This window comes from Strix aluco, chromosome 16 (assembly GCF_031877795.1).
Source record: "Strix aluco isolate bStrAlu1 chromosome 16, bStrAlu1.hap1, whole genome shotgun sequence".
In the NCBI taxonomy this organism is placed as follows: Eukaryota; Metazoa; Chordata; class Aves; order Strigiformes; family Strigidae; genus Strix; species Strix aluco.
The window spans coordinates 6,243,691-6,268,154 of NC_133946.1; the positions used below are offsets into that span (position 1 = coordinate 6,243,691).

General features: G+C 35.8%; 1 protein-coding gene across 3 annotated transcripts in view; it reads right to left on the reverse strand.

The window, feature by feature from the left end:
* ANO3 (anoctamin 3) overlaps positions 1-24,464 on the reverse strand; it is a 209,198-nt gene that overhangs the window by 55,798 nt on the left and 128,936 nt on the right. For 2 of the 3 annotated variants that reach the window (XM_074842232.1, XM_074842234.1), the window contains exons 4-7: positions 23,526-23,662; positions 10,460-10,612; positions 8,599-8,699; positions 4,217-4,261 (exon numbers count right to left, since the gene is read on the reverse strand). In XM_074842232.1, coding sequence (XP_074698333.1) covers positions 4,217-4,261; positions 8,599-8,699; positions 10,460-10,612; positions 23,526-23,662 — 436 coding nt within the window. The remainder of the gene's footprint in view (positions 1-4,216; positions 4,262-8,598; positions 8,700-10,459; positions 10,613-23,525; positions 23,663-24,464) is intronic. The other variant, XM_074842233.1, reaches the window with a different exon arrangement.

Sequence of the window (24,464 nt, forward strand, 5' to 3'; positions counted from 1 at the left end):
CAGCTACCCATTTCATAACTAAGAGTAATATGTGATGACACAGTAAGTTGCTCTCAGGAAGCAAAGCGACCTTGGTGAAAATGTACCTCATTATCATCATCAGCAAAAAAGTTCTACCCCAATTTGACACAGTGTCAGACAGAAATCTAAGTCAAATGTGGGATCAGAATTTTACTTTTTCATTTAAAATGCACAGAACTTTCTTCTTGCTATATATTGCCAAGGTACTGGTGCACACTCTATATGTAACGGACTGCACTTGAGGGACACCACTCTGTTTCACACTAAGTATTATGAGCCACAGAACCTAACTGTTCATAAAACTGAAACACAAAATGCAGTTCCTAGGCAGGAGAATCCCTTAAGTGTCTCCTTTACTCAAATAATACCTTACTGTATGAGCTGATTTGCTGTACTGGTACCAGTGGAAGTTCTCTCAGTACAAAGTTACACACAGTGTATGTAAGTACAGTTTTCACTTTATTTTCCTCATCTTTTTTCTGTTATACGCATGCTGATTTTTTTTTAGAGTCAAAACCCAGGCTTTTCTTTAATGAGGAAAATATGCAGATACATCAGGAAGAACAGAAAAACAATGCACCTGATTTCAGATTTTTTATTATGAAATTCTTTTAAAATGGGTTACGTGAGAAGTCTTTATCATTTTCCCTCTCCAACAATCTAAAAAAACTAGTAGATAATTATCTTAAAGAAATCAGCTCGTTTAAAATTCATGTCTGCTGCTTTGAACATGTCAAGTAATGAACAGCATCCGAGTAAATCACAAATTATGTCCACATGATATTTGCAATTTCTCTTCTGTGGCAAAAAGACTTTTTATCTAAGGTGTGATTGCTTTTTCATTACATCATTTATTGTTGATAACTCCAAAATTTAGTGCCTTCAGATAGCATAGAATAATTCAACTGAAAAGTACATCCCCCCATGTGCAAAAATAATCCAGCAAGAGACACCTCTTTTTTTGGCTTACATTATTTTACAGTTGAAGAAGAAATGGAGTTTCATGGAGCTTTCATTCAAAGTGGTAAGAAATTTAAGACAAATTTTTGCCTAAACCAAAGGATTAAGTATTAGCATTTTTACTCAGAGTGGCTTTCTAGGTCAAAAGTAGCAGTTTAAACTGATTCCTGACTTAACTCATTCAGCATAGTCTATTTAGTAAGAGAAAAAGCAGACAGAGCTGGTCTGGTGAAGTCATTCATGAAGTCAGGAATTCATGCCATGAGATCAAAAAATGTCCCAGTGGAACAGTGCTGCCAAGATATGGGTTGCTGCTTCAGGTGTGCTCTTATTGAAACCACTCCAGCTGGTGCTACTGTGACTTTATTCACCTTGGACTACGAGATACTATTCTGAAACACATACACATTTTATTCTTGGATATAAAATTTAATATTTTATGAAGCTGCCTGTAATTTCAGCTTTGCTCAACTTCCAAGCTCGACTGTACTGTTCTATTTGTTTGGTTGTTCTTTTTTGCAGAACTAGTTAGTCCAAAAATCCTTGCAGATTACATTTACTCAGCAGACTGCAATGCAAAGGAACACAGTATAGGTGAGTTTGGAATTATCTCATCAGACTCAAGGAACGAGATACCAGAATTAAGCAACTACCACTGATCATGTTAGGTATTTCTGACAGCAATCACAACCCAGCAGTTTCCTCGGTGTTTGCACCTCTCAAGATTGGCCAGAATTGTCAACCATATATCACCAAATTACATGGGCGTGCTATGATTCCATGTTTTGTAATAGGAAACATGTTATGGTTGACAGATTCAACATATGGATACAATCATCACCAAAAAAGGAAAAAATGATACTATATTTGTTCAATGGAATGATATTAATAATTTCACTTCAGTGTGCAGATTGAAATCCAAGAAGTTTTAGAAGTCCTTTTGCAATGCAAAATTATTGCAGCTCAGCTGCTAAACAAAGTCATTTTTGGTTCTCTGTCCTTAGAAGCATAAATTTATTTCAACATTTCAGTGGGCAGAGTGAAGCTGCATTCCTCAATGTCATTCTGAACCAGCATGAAATCAGTGTGCTTGATATGGCAGATACAAGACTGATTCATTAGATTATTCAGTCTTAAATCTTAGAGTTCAGACAATTTTTGATAGCTACATTATTTACTTGCATATCCCACTTTTAGCAACTTCCTTTCCTTTGAAAAGATTTGTTGAAGTCTTTCCAAATATTGCTCTTAAGGAGCATGATAACTTTACTTCTATAGTGCAGCCCTATGAATAGAATTCAAGCTTCATAGGAACAAGCACCATGGTAAAGGGTTTTTTTAAGGTACATAAATAACGAAATAGAGAGATACTACATAGATATCACATACACGAAAGATGGTATACCAGTAAGCATTACATTTATCTTCTGTCCTTTCATTCATGTTCCTAAAACTCTTTTGCAGACTTTAAAAAGGACATTTATAGATACGTATGTAGCGTGCAACCATGTCAGTAAATTCAGAGAAATGTACATGTCACAGCAGGGTCTAATATACCAGTGTTACCTCATATTCTTAAACTATAGGAACTCTACAGCCTTAAAATTTTACCTTTGATATACAAGGATTTTAATATCGTCCTTCATCATAGCTCTTGTAAACTCCACTTACCTTAGAAATATGAGAGATTTGATAAATTACAGAGAAGCAGTTAAGTTTGGAAAGTTGTAAAATGCAAAGGAACAATTACAGTAGTAGAAGTTAAAATGATGAGATGTGTATGGCAGCAATTTCAGAGTTAGATTTCATTTATAGATGTAGCTTTTTTTTCCCCACACTATTCCTTTGTACACTGGATTATATAAAGTGCCAGAAAAAATAATCAGAAAAATATTCATCTCCAGATTCTCATGAAGTAAATCACAGGTAAAAGCATTTGTCTCAAATGAAAAAACAATCTGGCATGAAAAGTGTTTATTACTTGGTTCACAGTTACTCTGCAACTTCAGTTGCACGTTTCAGACCTCTGTCCTTCTAAATAAGGAAAATAAATGTATTTAATATCTAGAACTCATCGGATGGATTACAGATGGAATGAGACAATTTTGCAGTAAAGCTTGTTGATTTTGCCTTTGCATTACAAAGCACATCACTTATATTTTTCATAATGCACATTAAAATAGAGCAAGCATGTGAATGACTGGGAAGAGGAAAAAAACGCAGTTGTAAATTTATGTTACAGATTGTTTTATTTCAATATATTTTATCTGCTCATGTGTTTAAAGTTTTCTCACTTTACTGTTCAACAGTGCTTTGTCTATTTTTGTTAGCTGATCATCTTGCAAACTGATATCATGAGACTACTTAAATTGTTCCTGAGAAATAATGAGAGCTCTTCATCATCTAAAGTAACAACAGGAGAACCTAAATCAAATCTAAAGTCATCTCAAGATCCATCTTGAGAAAACCCATGATAGAAAACTCTTCCAGGAGATTTCCCCCATGTAAAAATTTTCATATCTTTTCTGTAGGCAACTAGGATTTACAAGACATCATTACATCTGACTAGAGCAACAGGGAGTGATTAAAGCTCACAGTGTCCCTCGGTCTCGCTCCTCAGCTCCCCCAGGCTCCTTTCACCCGCTGCTATGGCCTCTTGTACCCTTCTCCTGGCTGACAGGAGCAGCGACAGCCACCGCAGGTAATGTTTGCATCTGTCTGTCTCCCAGAGAGTTAAACAACTTTCACTGCAGCGTACAAGTTATTCTGTCAACTATCAAGTAAGAACTTAAAACAGCCTTTGGTGTGAGGCGTTGATTTAGCCCTGATCACCAGGACACATGAGAGAAGTTACATTTGTAGGTCTCAGGAAATAGCTGACTATCAGAATCTGGAGACATACACTCAAAAGTATCTTTCATGCTAAAGAAGTATGCTTGGTAACAGCAGACGTAACTGTAGAGATAAATCCAGTATTAAATCTTTGCTGTCAAGATAAGACTTTTTTTTCCTCAGCATAAACATTTTTGCATTTCTAAAATGAGAACTGGCAAGGCTTTAAAGTACTGCATCTTGTTACAGATGAATATTTTAACACTTTGAGCTAACATATTTTGAGTTTTCAGGAAAATAATCTAATTTTCCACGTTTTCTAGATAAATTTACAACTGCGAATGAATTTTCTTTAGCAGGGTGACTATCTGACAAAATTAGAAGCTACACATCACCCACCAACCTGCCCATGGTTTTGCTCCTCCAGTCAGTGTAATAACATTTTTTCCTGAAAGAATAGCAAAAATTAGCTGAAAATAATCAAGTAGGAGACAGGTGAAAAGGACATAAACATTATAAAGGAACACCGGACATTTAAAAACATGCATTTTCATAGGCAGAAAGGTGAAAAACACTTAAAAAAGGCTATTGAAATAGAATAAGTCATTAAAATGCTGTATTTCCACATATTTGCAAGTTTGAAATTTGTTCCCAAGTCAAAGTGAAATGTTAGATTTGTAGCTAATAATAATAATAATAGCTAATCAATAATTCATTCATAAGACACCCATCAGACAGGGTTCAATGGTGTCATGCTAGTATTTATTTCATGTGATCCTTCTTAGCTTTGATTTCACAAAACTCATTTTAGAAGAATCACCAGGGCTTCCATGCTATTAAATACTTCATCCACTCTATGCATTGAACACCATAAGCACTTAATGCCATTAGATACTATCTTCATTCTCCGAAGGGGTATACCATCACCGTCCCTTGACATTTTGCATCCAAGTGAAGAACAATACACAGCCCTAAAAATCTAGGAGTACTAACTGCAACAAACAACTTCTATGTTAACAGTTCTTTTCTCTCCACCCTTCACTGCTCATAGACACTTAGAGAAACAGACCATTAATTCCCAGTAAAGTCTTCTGAGAACAGTTACTTTGAAACCATATAGAGACATATTTACTGCAATATAATATTTTGCACATCTAGTTTCAGGTTTTGTTCTGGCCTCCTCCTGTCATTTCATGTCACATTTCAACCACACAAAGGCCTCGATCTTGCAGATTCCTCGAGGTATCCGTATCTCTACCATGGCACTCATCTGGGGACAGTGAAGTTCAGCACCAGGGGCTGTGCTCCTCACTTAGTTCATCATCTACTTAAAAATCTGCCTAAATCCTTTCTACTTCTGCAAGGTTTATTTTTTAGGAGGAATTAAAACAAGCTTATTTGGATACATTATTATAAAGGTTTAACATTATTTTTCAGTTGATATTCTATCCTCCCCCTGCCCCCATTCTAACACAAACAGGAATGGTACTTCCACTCTGGATACTTCTCCATCACTTCTTAGCCTAGAACCATACATAATTAACAAGATCTGTAACTGCCCATTTGGGCAGTATTTGAGATTGTTTAAGGTACATTACTTACATTAAGGTAACAATGAAATGAATACATTAAAAGGACTGAGAAGGAAATGTTGCCTGGAAAATTCATGACCATTGGAGAATTATGTATCTACCAATCTGCAGGCTGTTGGCGGCCTGACACTTGATACTACTAGGCAGAATTTTACACAAAGCAATGAAGGATTATTAAAAGATTTTCAGACATTACATTTTTTAACAAAACCATTCCTTCACTCCCTTTAATTGCCCCTAGCTGTTTTGCACAGATGGAATCCAGCTAAGCTATAGATACAACTAATTTATTCATTACACACAATAATAATTATTTGTCACAAGAGATACTTGTAGACATAGATAAAATTAAACTATTGTTTAAGTTCCAGAAATACATAATAGGGTTTAATTTCTACTGACAGACCATATACTTCACAAAAATACATATAAATTGTTAAAAAATATATAATTGAGTCATGATATAACCTTGGTGCTAACTAATCTTGTTTGAAACCATATACAGAACAACAGTGATTACCACAGACCAGTCTTTTCAACTGTTAAGAAAAATTTCATTTTGTAATCGAAACACTGAGATTCCCTCTATATTACATATATGATGTATACTATGTATCTTCCAACACATTTAGGTGTAATGCCATGCTAAAACAGTTCTGGGATGCTAGGTGGTCCCTTGGGTGAGCAAAAAGCATTTTTACTTTTCAGCAACAGAAATACTTCTTAACCTGTGTAATAATTCTATTGATTTTGTTTAGATTCCTGGATTGAGCCAAGTGAACCTAAAAAGCATGAGTTTAATTCTTCATGTATTATTCATATATAATACTGACATATTTTAGTGACCGTAACCAAAAGCCAGAATTTTGCAATACAGTGCCTGAGAACAAGGGTGTACTACCTTAAAGTACTGCAGGGAAGGTTAGCTCTCTTCTTTGATCATGTATTAAAAACGGACAGTCAGAAACCACTGATAAATCAGATAAAGGCTAAAAGAAATAATCTCTTCTTAGAATCATAGAATATCTCAAGTTATAAGGGACCCATAAGGATCATCAAGTTGAACTCCTTGCAGGACTACCTAAAACAACCTAAGGACAACCTAAAACATCTTGGGAGGGAACTACTCTAGTTCACTATAATTGTATGATTTGAGCTTCCTCTGTCCTGTGAACGGAGAAAATAGTGATCTCAGGGAAACAATATATGCCATCCAGTTAAGAAAAGTTTGATTGAAATAAGCAAGCTCAAGACTTAAAACAAACAGAAGTGCTTTTGACAGAACATGCAATTGAATTATAAAATGCATGGTCACAGGATACTGTTACGGAAATGTAGATGGCTATTTTTGCATCCATGAAAAGCCATCAGGGGCTAGTATAAGCAAAGATGAAGACATGAACTCTGCCTCAGAAAGCCTCCAAACCACAGCCTTCTGGGAAGAGAGAAGGCATCATGAAACACTCATCTAGATCTGCTCAGCTTCTGTATTGGACACTTCAGACTGGCTGTTGGCAGAGCAAGACAGACCTTTGTTCTATTCTGCTACGTCCACTTTGTGTTCACAAGAAAACTGTTTTCACTCTTATTTTTTAAGAAGTATGGAAATTAAAGAAATAGCCTGTCTGAATTATTCACACAAGTTTAAATTAAATTCCTACTAACATCTTTTTAAAGAGAAAAGAAATGGTGATCAATTTACCATTTCTCACAGTACTATTATGGAGGTACAGGTGGACAGCGGACTTTTTTCTTAGCAAATAAATGTTTCATTCTACAGCAAAATTCCAACAAGGTGAAGCAGCAGAAGTTAGCATTTTATCTACTTTTGGTGTACCGAACAGAATGTGATAAAAGGAAGCTAAAGCAACAACCCAGAGACAAAGAAACATGGATCAGACACTTTGGGAAGAAAAGAAAAATAAAGAGAATACATTCACATGTCAGTTAATAATATAATAAACTTTGAATGCCTTCCAAATAAAGCAGCATTGCAAGTCAGCCCTTTTTTTTTCTCAAGAGCACTACTGATCTGTGAAGTTACTAAAATGATGAACACAAACCATTACTAAATCCTAATTTAATTTTGTGACTTGAAGTATCAAAAGCAAGAAAGAACTATTTTTTAATTGGAATGTAGATTTTTTATGTGTGTGTATACACATATGCAAACATTCCTATATTTAAAATGTTGACAAGTAATTACTTAAACTAGAGAAACTCAAATAGCAATATAATAATATTCTCAAACATATGGAAGATGGCTGCTACAGAAAACATTTTTTTTGTGGGAAGGACTTTGAAGGCTTAATGGGATGATGTGGAAGCTCAGTATAGAACTGGGTATTTGAAGGAAGTTTTGAGCAAAGGATGCTTCACAATGACTCTTTCTGGCTTAGGACCAATGCAAGAGAGCCACATCGCAATAGCTGAAATCAGCAGGGACATGAAAGATAGAGCACTTGGCAATCCAAGTGAGAAAGGAGTGCTGTAAGGGTATTTTCTGTGAGTCACAGAGCTTTGGCATCTAGTTACTACTTTAACTCCCTATGAGGATTACAGCACACTACATGCTCTTCTCTCTGGAAGAACATTATTAATTGATTTGAAAAGGGACACTTTCTCCTTTAAAAACTTCTGTAGTACTGCAGGAGATACTAACTTGTCCTACAAATATATAACAAATACTTATTGCAAAAACATATGATAGAATTTGTTTAGCACATAGACAAGGAATTCATTTCAGTTCATAGGACCAAGAAATAAAGGTATCTCATTTTATTCAAAGTATGCCAGTATGTGTTACATTGGAGACAAAGGAGACACAAGCTATTTCTGTCATTTCACTTGCCTTTAGGTAAGACTTCAGAAATACCTTAAAATCATGGAGAACACTTGAGCTCAGATGGAGAATATCTGAAACTCTGCTAAGGACAGACAAAACAATGTGTGAACTACTAACAGTATTTCTAAAGACATGCTTGATTTGACTTGGAAGGTAAGTTTAAAAACAAGTACCACACGTAAATGTGAAAAGAACAGCGCCTATTATTTGTTTCTCCCCTCTATCACCTCACTAAGTTAAATATAAACATGCCTGGCCACAACGCAGCAAAGACTGCCTTACGGTAAGTAATGAGCTTCCAATATTAAGCAGTAAATTACAAGTTTCTTAAAATAGTTTCCACAATACCTGAAAGGCATCCTGATGTTCATTCTTTCTGCATATTTGCACAATGTCTCCCATGGACAGTGAATTTTAACAAACATGATATCACTGTTGGTAACAGCTGGCTGTAAAGAGCGGTAACAAACAAATACATATTAATAATTCAAACCTTTATGGCATTCACTGTTTTAAAAGCATTCTTCAGGGTCAAATTCTGCTTTTAAGCCTGAAGTGGCCATGGAAGTCTGAAAACACTGTAAGTGCTCTCAGTTAGGCAAAGTAATAACTTTTTTTTTTTCCCTCCCTAACCCTATAATATGAGTAAATTAGTAACTGTCAAAAGGAATCTGTAGGACAGATCTCTGCTTATAAACATAGCAAAAGTAGAGAAAGACTTTATGCAGCATTTTTTGACATGGATTAAATGAATTAATTTCCAATCCCCTCAAAATCATCTTAGATGAGCAGTTTGAAGACCATTTGGTGTGTCTCCCATTTAAGGAGAATAGTGCTCAGCTGCTAGAGACATACAAACAGCTGAGAGAAGGCTGCAGGTCCCACTCTGCCAAAATGGTAACTCCAGGGAACAGTTAAGTAATTGCAATATCTGCTATGAACTTATAAATGTGATCTCTGTACAACTTGACATCTTTTGTAAAATTACAAGGAATAGTCTACACAAATGTTTTTTATCACCGATTTATTTGTACAAGAGTTTCAGCATTACAGGTTCCTATATTAATCTCTCCTTACGAACACTTCAGTTCCATACCCTTCTCTCAGATCTATTTGCTTGAGTTTTTATAAGTAAATATTTCAGTAGAGGTGAGTCTGATTTAAGATTCCCCAAAACCTGAGTAATGCAAAGTTTGGTAAGCAGAATAAAATTTAGTTAAAGGGTTAATAAAATTTAAATTGTTCACAATTCTACCTACCAGTTCCATAAAGTCATATCACAGTTCAGTAATACTATTTCTCAGATTTTATTTTTCTCAAAAGATGTGGATAAAAAAATACTACTGGAAGACAAATTAAAACACTTGGTATCCAGAATTATGCTCTTATAAACACTTTTTTTTCTCTGAAGTGTCAATACTTCTGAATTGACACCAGCTGAGATTGGGATATTTATTGAAATCAAAACAAACCTAGATATTTCTACTGCTAGACTGTAACAATTTTTAAAAACCTTAAACCGAAATTTTAATCCACTGTCAGGTTAGTTATTTATGAACATTCAAGATGCTACATTATCAGCTAGAATTTCAAGTACTTCAAAACAGTAAAAAGTTCATTGCTTTAACACAGAACATGTAAGGTAATCCTGCTGAGTTGAAGAGCATAAATCAGGATAAAAACCACATGAAGTATAGGAGCTCTACTTCAGGACAGACTAAATACATGACTGTTTACAAGTAATCCATGAAACAGCAAAAATCCAAGGCCATTTTCGTGGCTGTTTTCCTTTATTTTTATATTAATACTGTCATTACTAGGGATGGATTAATTTAACAATGACAATCTTAACCCCTTGAAAAACAGAGAGACATTTAGTATCACACATACTGCTGAAAGACATAGAGATTATATATTAAAGCAACAACATGAGCTACTGAAGCTTCTTCTGCTCTGCAAGCATACAGAGGTGCAAGTTTTCCCTCTGTATTGCACCACAGCTTTGTGTGTGTGCATATAAGCATGCATCCCCAAAACATGCTACACACAATATCAAACAACTGTTATTATTAATTTAATAGTATTAAACAAATGGTGGGAATAGCCTGACTAGAGAGTCTTGTAAGATTGTCAGGAATCTTTTATATATTCAGTGAAGTATGACAGTATTATAAAGGTTTTTTTATGCCATATAAGCTACAAGACTCACCTCTCGTTCTAACATCAACCCTTCTGCTCTCAAATTTTTCTCAAACGTGCTTCTCTTTTCTACCTGTGGACTTGACTTTTTGTAGACCAAGATGTAATCAATGCGTTTTTTGCCATCCTTGAAGAAGAGTCCTGATGATACCATGGCATCAGTCTGGAGAAGATAAAAGAAAAATACACTAAATATGGCAATAAGAAAGACGAAGAGCCTCACTGCAAACTGCATGTAACACAGTATTGCCTAAACCATGGAAATGTCCACAAATCTGCAGGATGAATATGTGAAGAAGTCACAAGAATAGGCGTTCATATGCATTGGTTGCTCAGGATTTTAAATTAATTAGAACAAAACAAAATAAAATAGCTCCACAAACCCCATATTGTAGCCATGTATTTCAGCTGTGCAAAAACCATAAAATTGTTGTGTTGTATATATTGACAAGAATTTCTATTAATCCTTACTTTCCACGTGGAATTTAAAAAAAAAAAAAAAAAGGCAAGTAAATAAAACCAAGTTTCCCAGCTTCGGACCTGGTTAAATTTTATAGAACTAACATACTTGTATTTTCTCCAAGAGAGAAATAAATCTAAAAAATTAATAGAGAAATGCTATTGATTGGAATGTTTTCCTGGATATTCTAGTTGACGTGCATTTTCAATGCCATGCTAGCAATGTTTAAATCTTGTCTAGTTCCTTCCCACCATGCTTACAAACACAAGAGATTCTCTGACCTTGATACAGAAAACCCTGCTTTACATGCTGCTGCTGGAAGCTATTTTTGCATTCTGTGTTTTGCATGATTCAGAACAGACAGTGACTGTATCAACTGGTGTCAGACTATGAAGACTTGGAAATCTGAAAAGGTAAACTGAGAAACTATCATAATCTTCTGGAGAATGCAGCACTCATTTTAAAACAAACTGTCCAGAACAAGTACGTCTGAAATAAGATACATTACACTTGTATATATGGGACCAGAAGTCTATGAATGCTGCATCTTTTAGACAATAGGATGCTAGTCTTAGAAATTAATCCTGTTTGGATTATTTGATATGAAAGTTATAATATTCAGAGTTATATCCTATAGTTACAAACCCTACTGATAATAGGAGCAAGTGTTAGTGCATATCAGCAGTATAAATACTGGATACCAGCTCACTTGCTTCTACATGAAAGGTTTTTCTTATTCCCACATACCTCATTGCCAACTTTCCACATATTTAGTGCTGCTGAGAACTCCTCAGTCTGCAAAAACTGAAATTATTCTAACAAGAGTCTTGCTCCTTCTCTGCTTTTTAAACTCCCAAAGCAAAAACCAAGGAACAATCATTCTCAGACCACCCAGTGTTACAACAGAGTCTATCATCACACATCTGGGAACATTATTTAAGTACATTAAGCTTCAATTTAAGTACAACTAAACTTATTTTTCCCCTCAGCAGCTGGTGATGACATCAATTGTTTGTCTTTTCCACATGACACTTCAAAACTAACCATAAAGGCATTCTGTTACCTGCTCCAAGGTACACACCTGCTTGCATATTTTATTAACAAGTCTGTAAATACAAAATGGATGTTTGAAATCTCAGCTTTGTCCCACTTGACTAGAGTTATGCTGTCACCTTCATAACCTGCTCCAGGTGCAATGATCCAGATGCGGAAGCAATTTCAGTCTTTGGAACACAGAAGAGGTGAATTGAAATCCCTCCAGGCTAAGCTGAAACTAACCTGAGTCTTCTACTACCTGGGTAAAGGTCTTAATTTTTAAGCAGAAAAGGTGCTATCCTTTTCTTTCCTCTTTGAATTGGCATTTGTCATCTTCAGAATTTTTTATCTGCTTCGTGTGGAACTTGCTCTGAGATGTGTAACTCACTCAGGGCTACAAGGCACAGTGCAGAGATGAGATACTGGGGCTTTTGGTGTACGAGTGCTGGCTGATCACTACCACACTTGTCTCCCACTGTACGCCCGGGCCACTGGCACCTTTCCTGCATCACAAAATAACAGACAATGTAGAATCCAGGAACCTCTGAATACCTGCCCTTAGCCAAACTGAGGGGAAATGCTAATTTAAGATGGGTCAAGAAGCAGGCCAAATTACAGAAAAAGTAACATGAACTAACTAATACATTATAGAACACTAAAAAAAAAATAACAATCAAACACACTACTAAATCTAGAGAAAAGACAAACAATGGCAGAAAAGACAAGACATCCAATGTAAGCAAGAAAAACAATATGGGAACTGGAAAATAATTAGGACAAAAGGACAGCCATTGGAAGAATAATTTTCAAATCAGAAATTATTTTGCAAGTTTGTTGTGAACAGGAAATAATATCCTTTCCTTTTGCTTGGCTTTTGACTTCAGGTTTTCCTTTTTTATTCCCATGAGAAATTAAGTTAAATATAACAGAAAAATATGGAAAATAATTTATTAATATATTGATTAAACACTTGTTGAAGAATAGCATACCTGTACTCTATTATTTTTTAAACATTCTTCTATTTCTATTTATCTCAAAAAATTAAGATAAATAGTACCTGAAGTCCAAATTAAAGTAGTCAAGCTTGTTAACCAAGATTATCAGTACACTGAATATAGGGTCTGTCACCCCTTTAAGAATTCTGAATGGGGATAGTAGTAAAAACATTATTCTTTTCTAAAATGTTGTAATGATGTAGAGATACAAAATGCAGAGGTTTGAAGGTGAGGTAGTAGACTAAAGGTCTGAAAGTGGAAGTTTGAATATGCAATTTCTTGAATACCCAGACTTTTATCAGGTTTAAGACATAAGCAATGAATCTGTTTTTCAACAATGAAGAACTCCAGCACAAGTATTACACAAAAGCAGACTAGAGCTGCTTTTGTGGTCCCTGAAGCAGGCAAAATCAGATATAAAATGCCTGGCCAAAATTCCCCCAAAGTGGAGATCTGGAACTTACACAATTTTTGCTCATGCAATTTCTGTATAGACATTCTGAAAATTAAATCCACCACTTCTACCTTTGTTTGGATTATTATTTCTAGCCTTTCTTTCCTTATTTCTAAAGTATCTGATTTTGTACTGTTTTGGAAAAACATGGGGTTTTTTTCAGATAAACAACAGTATGCAAATATGCCCTCAGATTCATCTGCACCAGACAGAATTCTTCAGGGGCAATGTTTAATAGAGAGTGAGCTGTGTAGAGAGAAATTTCCCATGCATTCATCTCAAACCACTTCCAGAGTACTACCACACAGGTTGAGAAGTGCAATAGTGAAGCCACTTACCACAATTGTGCAGTGAACCTGATCTATACTCTATCGATTTCAGGACTGATTCACTTTAACGCTACTGGCACCACTAGTTTTACTTTAGTGCAATTCTCAAGCAATGTTGTCCACCTATGTTAGCAGGAATACCTGTGACAGTAGAAGAATTTATCCAGTGATTTAGGTGTTTATTCAATTGATCTGAAGGAGCTTCATAATGTGTACAGAGAACTGGAAGCAGTAATTTCCATTACACATATCAGTCAAGGTATACTGGCCACTATCTACACCTAGCACAGTGAATCAGTCTGTTAGTACAACGGGCATTCAGGCTAAGAACATTTATGATTTCTGCTGGTTTGGACCAATAAATCTCTGATTCATTCTTTCACCATTTTCTCAACACAGTGGAGAAGAAAAGCATCAGAAGTATTTTGTGCAAAGCCCTCACTCTCCTCTATTCAAGATTCCCTGTTTCACCTGAAAAATGGGTATAAAAATGACTGCTCAATGTTTATTTTTCTCTCTAATCCTCCTCATGCTCTCTACCCTCTTAGTTTTACAGATTTTCTGAAACAGTATCCACCTGATCAGCTTTCCAACATTTACACACATATGAAAACTTAATTTGATTTGAAAAATTCCTTTTGGACTATTGCTGTAGAGCTCAGCTTGAAAACTCAGTGTTTTAACTTCACCTTGTTCTTCCCAAATCTTTAAAAACAAGAACTTTAAATCTTATCTATTTGTGTACTGAGGCTGTGAAGCGCTTCCTCACTCAACAGTAAACTTGCTCATAATGCAGAATTGTAACACAAGGGTTTGCATCAGAGTAAAATATTACCAAAGGCTTTGCCACTGCAGATCTCTTGCAGTTCCTTGGTTTTATTACTTGTCAGCATTTTTGGCTAAGTCCTAGCTTGTGACTATTATAACCAACAACATGACACACTGCTTTGAAGTCTGAAACAAGTGTAAAATTCAAAATACTGACATTATCACTCAGCTGAAGTTTAGGTAACACAAGACAAAACAAACTGATCAATTTAACCTAGGAAAAGAAGCTTTTGCTCAAGCAAAAAAAGTGAAATGAAAGTATAATGCAAACATTTGGCAAAGTTACAAATTAAAAAGAGTTTACATTTCTATTCAACTATGGTACAAGAAGAATTTCCTTGGATTTAGCCAACATGAAGAACGTTTTCAAGAAACTACTTTTCAGATTCTAATTAATAAGCAATGCCCTCTTTAAAAAGGGGAACAGCTGCTTTACAGGCTCTTTCTCTCCCCAATTAATTCAAACAGCACAATTCGCAGAAATTACAACTTTTTCAACTCCACTGATTTCAGTCTACTGTGCCGCTTTGTAGATTAAACTTTTTCCAGCTGCTAGAAGCTTCCCCCGTGTCTGACCGAGCCAATGCCAGCTGGCTCCAAGACAGACCTGCTGCTGGCCAAGGCTGAGACCACCAGCAACAGTGGTAGCACCTTTGGAATAACATATTTAAGAAGGGAGAAAAAGCTTCTGCACAACAGCAATTGCAGCCATAGAGATGAGTGAGAATATGTCAGAGAAACAACTCTGCAGAGTCCAAGGTCAGTGAGGAAGGAGGGGAGGAGATGCTCCAGGCACCAGAGCAGAGATTCCCCTGCAGCCCCTGGTGCAGCCCCTGGTGAGGCAGCTGTGCCCTGCACACAGGGAGGCCCACGGGGGAGCAGAGACCCACCTGCAGCCCCTGGGGGACCCCACGCCAGAGCAGGGGGATGTGCCTGAAGGAGGCGGTGACCCTGTGGGAAGCCCGTGCTGGAGCAATTGTTTTACACAATGAAGTAGTACAGACAACTGAGATGCAAACCTGTGAAGCTTTGCTTCAAACTATTTGATTGATCAACTCAATGTCTACTTAAATGCATGTCATTATTGATTCTGGTTGGAACAGCAACAAGGAAATTTTCATTCAGGCAAAAATTCAAAGTATTTCAATGTGAATTTAGCCTAGGAAAAGATGCATTATTAGATTCTACATGTGTTTATTTTAATAATGAATTTATTCTAACTATCAACATCCAGTAAATCAAGTCTGACCTGAAAGAAATTGTCTAACCTGTTCCTTTCACGTATAAGATTTTCATTACCATTATTTAACATATAAATGCTAAATGAAAAGCACGGAACAAGACCTTTCATAATTGTATTTCATGATTTGCTTTACAGTTTCCTGAAATTGGCCAGCAATGGCAATGAAAATGAGCATGATTTCTACCTATATTATAAATATGTACACATAAACAGAGAGGCTGACTACTATTTAACATCATCTGTTAGTAGCTTGCTGCTCATGTGCTTCATAAGTTGCTTTATAATATATCTAAAAATTAGTTTCACCTGTTACTCTCACAATCAATAGCTATAAATAAAACAACAGTAAAAGCACATGAGGCCTAGTCTGGCAGCACACACAGAGCACACTGGACTCAGCCTGGAGCAGGTTATTTTGACCCAAGGTACCCATACAGGGAGAAACAACTTTTACATTGAGGTGTAGCTCAGGCAGTGAAGAGTCTGTGTTTCAATTTCTGATATCAAAGGGCTGTCATTTCCTTTATGAAAAGAACATAAGGAAGTTTCACATTTATATGAACACATATAGAATATAAATTCTCAGTCATAATCATCAACAGAAGCATTTCACTTACATAAAGACCAACTGAAATAGTACACGAGAATTAAGCCTCCACAGCATGATATGTTTATTTTGCCTCTACAGTAAACAGGATGAAGTTCAACCTTCCTCTGCGTGGGTGGTGTTATTTGGATTTACATTTGTAAAATTATGTAAAGGAAAGTAAATATACCAACAGACTAGTATCTGGGATCCAAAAGATAGATGGATGCACACAACTGGGCTTCAGGGATCTTCTTTTACAATCTGCACCCAAATTTGCTAAATTTCTCCCCCCCAAATCTTTCTATTTCATGGTGATGATGTTTGGAACAAAATTTATTTCCTTCCTAAGACAGCTTGCAAATTCTGACATCTAAATCTGCTAGAGAAAAATCATTTTGATAAACTCTTACCAATAATGAAACAAAACACTAAAGAGAGACTTACTTTGATGTCTTGTTATAGTTTCCCTGGGCAAAAACACAAGAGAAGGGAAGGAAGAATCCACTAGTAGAAAAAGTGATGCTACTGGAAATCGAAGAACTGAATCGAAGCACTGAGTTCCAGCATTACCACCCAGTAATAGCACCACCTCACCAGGAGCATTTTTTTTAGAGACAAAGATGTAGGGAAAAGTTGTAGAACCAGAAAACATTGGAGAAAGAATGAAAGACAAGTAAACAGTCTTTGAAATGTATTCGCTTCCTCATGGAAACAACAACATGTTAGCTGACCTACTGCTGACACATAAAACTTTTGTTAACACCACCATAAAGTTTATTGGCATGGAGTCTTACAGCCCAAACAGGACTGTATGGAACATCCTATATATATATATATGTGTGTGTGTGTGTGTGTGTATATATATATATATATATATATATATAAAATCACTTTGTAGACTTGCAAGGAAAATCACCTTGGAATGGAGGAGTAAGAGGAGGAGAATGAAGCTTACAATGCAGAACACTCCGGTTATCAAAAGTGGGGCAAGGAAAAGAAGTTTTCTGTATCTCTTCATGTCTTAGTTTTCAGGAGGTGTTTCAGAGATAATAATGACTGAGTTCAGGGCTATTAGATCATGTATAACACAGAAGTAGCCATGGAAACAATTTCAGGAACTAGGGCAGGAATTCTGACAGAGGTAAAGTCTGAAGCGTGAAATTCTTGGGCATGGTAACTACCTAAAACTGCAAAGTCTGCCTGAATAGCTTTCCTGTTCTTAACTCTGAGTAGAACTGTTATTTCTCATAAAATAAAACATTCTGCCACATATAATTTATCATTGTTCCCAGAACTTCACAAGATACTATTAAGTAGAAGGATTACTGGCTCATTAATGAAAACCTCCCAGTTTAAGTACTAATTCTCCCTAACACCATCACCATGAACTTTGCATTAATATCTTCAGTAGTATTCACACTGAAGAATGCCACCATTTCAGTGGTTAGTGTCTACGTTCAGAGTTTATGACTCAACTCTTACCTTTAAGTATTTTCTGGAAATCAATACATTTCTGATGCTAACTACAATGGGCTTATTTCCATGAACAAAAGTGAGATTCCTAATTAATGCTTGCTTTGTTTCAGGATGTTTAAAAATCAAAGCTAGGACCCCAACAAGGTTACAAACTTCTTAAATTACACAGAATTAGCTGTGAAAATATTCTGAAATAGTATGAGAAGCTTTTTTTTGATTTAAAAAAATCATACTCTGATTAAGAATACTCTTAAGGTGTGTTTTGAGAAATTTTCTAAGCACACAACTAAGTTAGCAATCATCTTTTTGTGTTTGAAGGCTTTTGCAATGGATAAACCAGAAGTAGATTTACTATATTCATCCTTTCAAATACTTAATTCCAAAAATATAGATTGATTGATTGATTTTAAGTGTATATTGTTTTGTGGGTTTTTTTTTCTTTTGCAAATAACCATGAGCATAATAACCTAGGAAAGAAAACTGAGGACATATTTGCATATGCAAAGACATCCAAACTATCTTGAGCATCAAAGACAACACAGCCTGGTTAACACAACAGGCTGCCGTAATTACCCATGCTAATGTATTTCTGTGTATACTACACTGTACTGTGCAGAACCTAGCTGTTTTCTGAACAGAAAGGACGACTTCCAGAAATACCTGACCTTCCTAATAAAATTGCAGTTTAACTTTTGAGGAATAAACTAAAGAATTAGTAATTATTTTTGCTTCTTCACAGAGGACATTCTTTTCCATTTTCATTCTATTCAGACTTACAGAGTAAGCATGAAAAATACATTTGTATATAATATGAAAAATACATTTTGCTTCAGGAAAGGAGTAGGCTTAGGTGATCTTATGTAAAATTTTGAAAGAAGTCTGTTCAGTGTTAATGTTTGAGGAAGCAGCGATGGAGGATGTTTGGAGACAGGAGAAAGCTTCCCCTTTTTAATACTTAACCACTTCTATTTGCTCTTTAAGACGAATAGGGAGGCCTTAAGAAGCATAATGACATGACCATTGAAAATTTTTCTTTACATGTTTATTTTTTAAAACTTTCATCTTTATGATAAAATTACTTACTACTTTCCCTGCATGTCCTTAAATATTTTCTGAGCTTTTTTTTTTTTTTCCTTTTTAAACAAAACCTCACAGCAGATGAGAGCCATGCACCAGAATCATAAATGAAATTTACTTCCGTTGCACTTTACCATGTTATTCTATTCCAGGATAATGATTTTAATTGTTATCATGCCTCTTCAACTTTATTTACTTTTGTGTTGCTAGACTGCATTTGTGGACTACTCCTTATCTACCAGACTCCCTTTGCTATTCTCCTTTCCAGTATACCATTGTCAGCTGACAACATCTTGTTCTTATTTACACACTGAAACATTTTTATTGCCAAACCTTCTCTTCCAGCATGTATGCCTGACTTCCACTGAACGTAGGAACAGGATTATGAGTGAACCAATGTATGTGAAACTAGTGATATATTGACAGGATTAGGACAGACAGCACAAATCAGTGCAACACTGAAAGTCATGACCTTAAACAGGAAAAATGAAAACAGAAAATAATCCCTGCAAAAGTATGGAAAATAAAACATTAAGATTGAAGAACATTTTTATTCTGCAGATATTACATTTAATTTATGCCATTTTTCAAAACCACCATGAAATTCTGTTAGCAATAGATTTGTTTTGCAGGAGACAGAAGAATAGATACGTTCAAAATCTCAAATAATCCAGTAAAATGCCTAAACAATGTATTTCAGGTTTTCACGGGTAGATTATCCTTTAATAACCACTGTAATAATCTACACTGAACATACCGAGTTTTGCTCAATTTAGAATGAATTTTCAACAATATGTCCAGCTCATTAGAATCACAGAATCATTCAGGTTGGAAAAGACCCTTGGGATCATCGAGTCCAACCATCAGCCCTACTCTACAAACTTCTCCCCTACACCATATCCCCCAGCACGTCATCTAAACGACCCTTAAACACATCCAGGGATGGTGACTCCACCCCCTCCCTGGGCAGCTTATTTCACTGTCTGACCACTCTTTCTGTGAAATTTTTTTTCCTAATGTCCAGTCTAAATCTCCCCTGTTGGAGTTTAAAGCCGTTCCCCCTTGTTCTGTCAATAATCACCCGTGAGAAGAGACCAGCACCAACCCCTCTAGAGCTACTATCCTCCATATGTTTGGGCCAATTGCTTATTTAAGCTCTTATTTAAAACTACTTATATGTAACATTTCTGGAGACTGAAAATGTTTCAGATCCTATGCAACACAAAGCTAGTCTAGACATGGAGTATTATAGTGGGTATCAGCTGATACCAGAAAAAGGCAGTAAACTAAACTACTGTATAGTCAGTATTTCTTTATAGTTCCTGAATCCATAGTGATAATATCTGAACTTTGTTCTAAAAATCCTTTCTTTACCTTGGCAGATATCAAAACACACTACCTAGATAAAAAAATTCATCTGATAAAAAACTCATCAGATCCAAGAGAGTAACAGCAATGCAGTGAATGAAAGGAAATGAAAGTGTAATTTCTCAAATATTCCTATCTTGCCACCATACATGTGATAGTAATTGGTACGGAAAAGAATCCACTTTGCTGCTTCTCTGGACCAATGTTGCCTTCCATTCAAGTGATAAAGTCTGTTTAAGCCTGCTTTCCTTTCTTAGTGAAACTAGAACATTTCAAATATCAGCTTTCCAGCCAGGGACCTTCTCATTTCCTGTATTTCCCTTGCAAAGACAGATACTGCTCATTCTGTACTTTGCTCAGCAGCCGCTTGCTGGCATCACTCTGCACAAGATCCCTTGACAAAAATCACATACGTGAAGTCAAACTTTCTACACAATCTCAACCACAGTGGGTGATGAAAAGATGGCAGAGATGGATAATGGGTCTGAAAAACTCACAATCTTTCAGCATGAAATCTGTGGATTCTGAGATTATACCTGCCTATAATAAAGGAGATTATGAGTTATAAATCATAACCAAAGAAACGAGGAAAGTAGATGACTATCAAGATGAATATTGGCATCCAGATGCTGGATCAAAATTATCTGTTTCTAAAGCTTTAAAACTGCAGCAATACAGATCAGATTTATGGAAAGTGATGCATCATGTATGTGATCTGAAACACTACACAATTCCTGAAAAAAAAAATGTATACTGGCTTTCATCATGTCAGCAAGACAAGTTTGTTATTGCTGAAGTATTCAAGTAGCTCATCACTAAGACAAATAATAGTACCAAGCATTAACTGAAAATAACTTTTTTAGCAATTTTTCCCGAGTCTCTCAAGTGTAAAACAACCCTTTCAAAGCAAGCCTAAATTAGGAATCAGTAACAAGCAGAGAAGACAATACGCTTTTATCCTCGTACGCTTTGCCAATGCAGTATTGCTCATTTTCATTTTCTGGTCAGACTTTTTTTATCATGACAGATCAGTTTCTTTTCCAAATATAGGAGAGTACTTACCAGCTGTATAGCTGGAGAGCAGTTGTCTCTGCTTTCAACGGTCTCAAAGAGAATTAGAAGCCTCCTTTTGCTGGTTTTATATCCGTTTTGGGAAGAAGTCTCCCTTAGACATTTTCCACTAATTGCCACAAAGACTTGTACAATAATCTAAAGGCAAAATAGTAACCTTCTTTGCTAATTTAAGACTAATGTAAATCCCCTCTGCCTTTTTTCCTGTGCATGCAGGCAAACAGTAAACAGGAGGAGAATCCTGCTTGGTTGCCTCATTTGCAAAAACAGTACACAAGCAGAAGGAAGTTTCCAAAGTAATTGCTGTGATAAAAGGAGTTGTTAAGGCTAAAAGCCAGATGTGGCTTCAGAAGACTGTTTTTGAACTCTGAAGCACTTTGTTCAGTAGGTCAGAACATATGAAGACTGAGACATAGAAAGTGCATTTTTGTTTAAACTTAATAAAAATACAAGGCTCCTTTTTAAACTCTGAAAGAAAGTCAGCTTACTGCTGCCTATGAGTCCTGAATGCAGGGCTTGGAGAAAACACAGCTAGTGGTGATTTTATATTTTACATGAAAATACAAAAAATACTTTGCTTTAGCACAATGAAATGCTGTTACTAGATAAACATTACCTGTTACTAGATATTTTTGGTAGTGGCCTTACCTGTTATTAATAATATTTAGTGCTCTATAACATAGTCTAAATTCTGCACATTCTGCATTATTTTTTCTGTCTTTTAGGCCACATTTAACATAAAAGGTTTTGCCTACATGTCAGCAAAATCAAACAAGAACATCCATTATTATTTCTGTCTTAATTCAGCTAGCCTTGCAGAAACAGCCTAAAAACCTGTGAACACAAGAAGTTCTCATTGCAACAGTTTAGATTGGAGTATAATCCTTCTCAGTCATTATCTACATTTCATTTTCATGTCACAGATTTCTGATCTGTGAATACAATTACCTATAAACCTACCTAAAAGTTATTAGCTCGCTATTATTCTGGAAGTTTTCTTCTAAAAAGATCCCATGAAACGAAGTCTCAGAGATCACATCAACCTGCTACCTGTGCTCCAGAATCCTGTGGTAATGATGATCAGTGTGACTGAGAGAACAAGCTTTACAACAGTGACAGGACTCTTGTGAAACATGCATTCAACGCTAAAATCACAAAGCGCCATAGGCATAATGGATGAGAGAGCTGTATAATGGCCTGCTGAAGAGTATACACAGAACCTTAAAGCAATTTAAGCATTTCTAGATTTGTAGCATGGGATTATTCATGCCTTTATATACCAAAAAAAAAAAAAAAAAAAATCAGAGAATTGCTGGTAAAAAAATTGTGCTGCAGAATACACTGCTTCGAGTGCTTGAAGAAGAAAGTTATTCCAAACTTCTTGAGGTTAGGTCGTTTGTCATACATTTACAAGCAATTATGCTTAATGGAAAGGAGAATTAAGGGTTTCCTAGTCCAAAGTGAGAACAAAAAAAAAATACATATTTTGAACTGAAAATCTGTCATGATTCTTTGGCATTATAGTGGATGAACTGCTGTAGAAAATGCATTGTGATGAATACTGTGATTAGGTAATTACTAAGCAAGGTGACATGTCTGTTTTATCTGGTGAGATGGCTTTCCAGTGCTTTACTTGAGGTTCCTGGAAATACTCCTACACTCTCCTATACAGCAGTGAATTTTATCTTTCATTCAATGTGTCTAGCTACCACTTGGATTTTGCTTAGAAGGAAAATCCCACACTTTAGATCACTCTCAACTCATCATTTGCTACATGAACTTAGTTCTTCTAAATTCTCGTAATTTCTTCAGCTCTCACAGCTGACACCAATTCCAATCCATGCTGGGAATCCTATGTTCTAAATTCCGTGCAATGTAAAATGCTTGAAAGAAGGCTACTGCCTCTTAGACGAGTTGATACAAACCATTAGAATCCTTGATTCTATATAATTTTGGTTGCTTTTGGTACAGAGAATTCCATTCACTGATTCTATAGGTCAAACTACAATACGGGAGCCACCTAAATTTCTTACCATGAGATGCCTATTTAAGCAAGCTGCAATTTATCTAATCCCTTAAAAATTATATTTTAAAAATATTTAAGCACATTCTGACACACGATACAATTTAATAAAGTTTTGTGTCTGTTACCTTTAAAGATGATTTAGTCCGAGGTTCTGTTTTCTGTCTGGTAAGCTTGTTTTGAATGAGCAATGACTGATCTGTACGAGCATCATAATTTCCATGTTCTGAATCATCTGTGTATGTGTCTTTCTCCTTTCCTATGTCTGAACGAAAAACAGAAGAAAACAGTGGGCTCATTTTAGGTTATAGCAGAGACAAACTAACAGTATTGTTACAGCCACAGTTGAATATTCCTTTTAAGTATCCACTTTTCAATAACTTATATTCTATCCTTCCTGCAAAAGTTTTTTACTTGAAATGTTATCATGCTTGTCTTAAACTAGAAGTGACTTCTATTTTTAGTAGAAGGCCTATAGGAACTTTTTTTAATTACCATTCAAATCAAAAAAGCTCACAACATTCTTTACAGTAGTTTAAAAACCCCATAAAATGATATAAAGCAAATATTCAAATGCTTTTGGGCTTGACTCAACTGTCGAGACTCAAAATGTGGTATCAAATAGGCAGGTGCATCCTAGAGACCAGAGTATGTCTCATGCTTTAAATTTAAACAAGCAGTTGAAATGCCCGATTCCACTACACACATGCTGCTCATCATTAGATATAGCATTTGAAGATTTGCATATTAAGGTATTGCAGTGACCACTTCAGAACATGTTTTAAGAGATATACCTGATGGTGGTAGAAGATAGTTGACACCATGAAGAAAGTGTTTTCCTTTTCTTTTCGCTTTTAATTGCTCAACAAAAGTTTTTATGAAAACTTAGTTGAGTATCCTAAGATAGCTGCAGGTGACTGAGGACCTTCCTTAAAGCTTACTACGACCCACTCTCACAGATTAAATTTCTTCCTGCATCATCACTGTAGGCAAGTTAGAAGGACTCAAGTCTCTGAGTCACTCTACATCCTCTATCACAAAGGAGACATTTTTCCAGACATCTAATT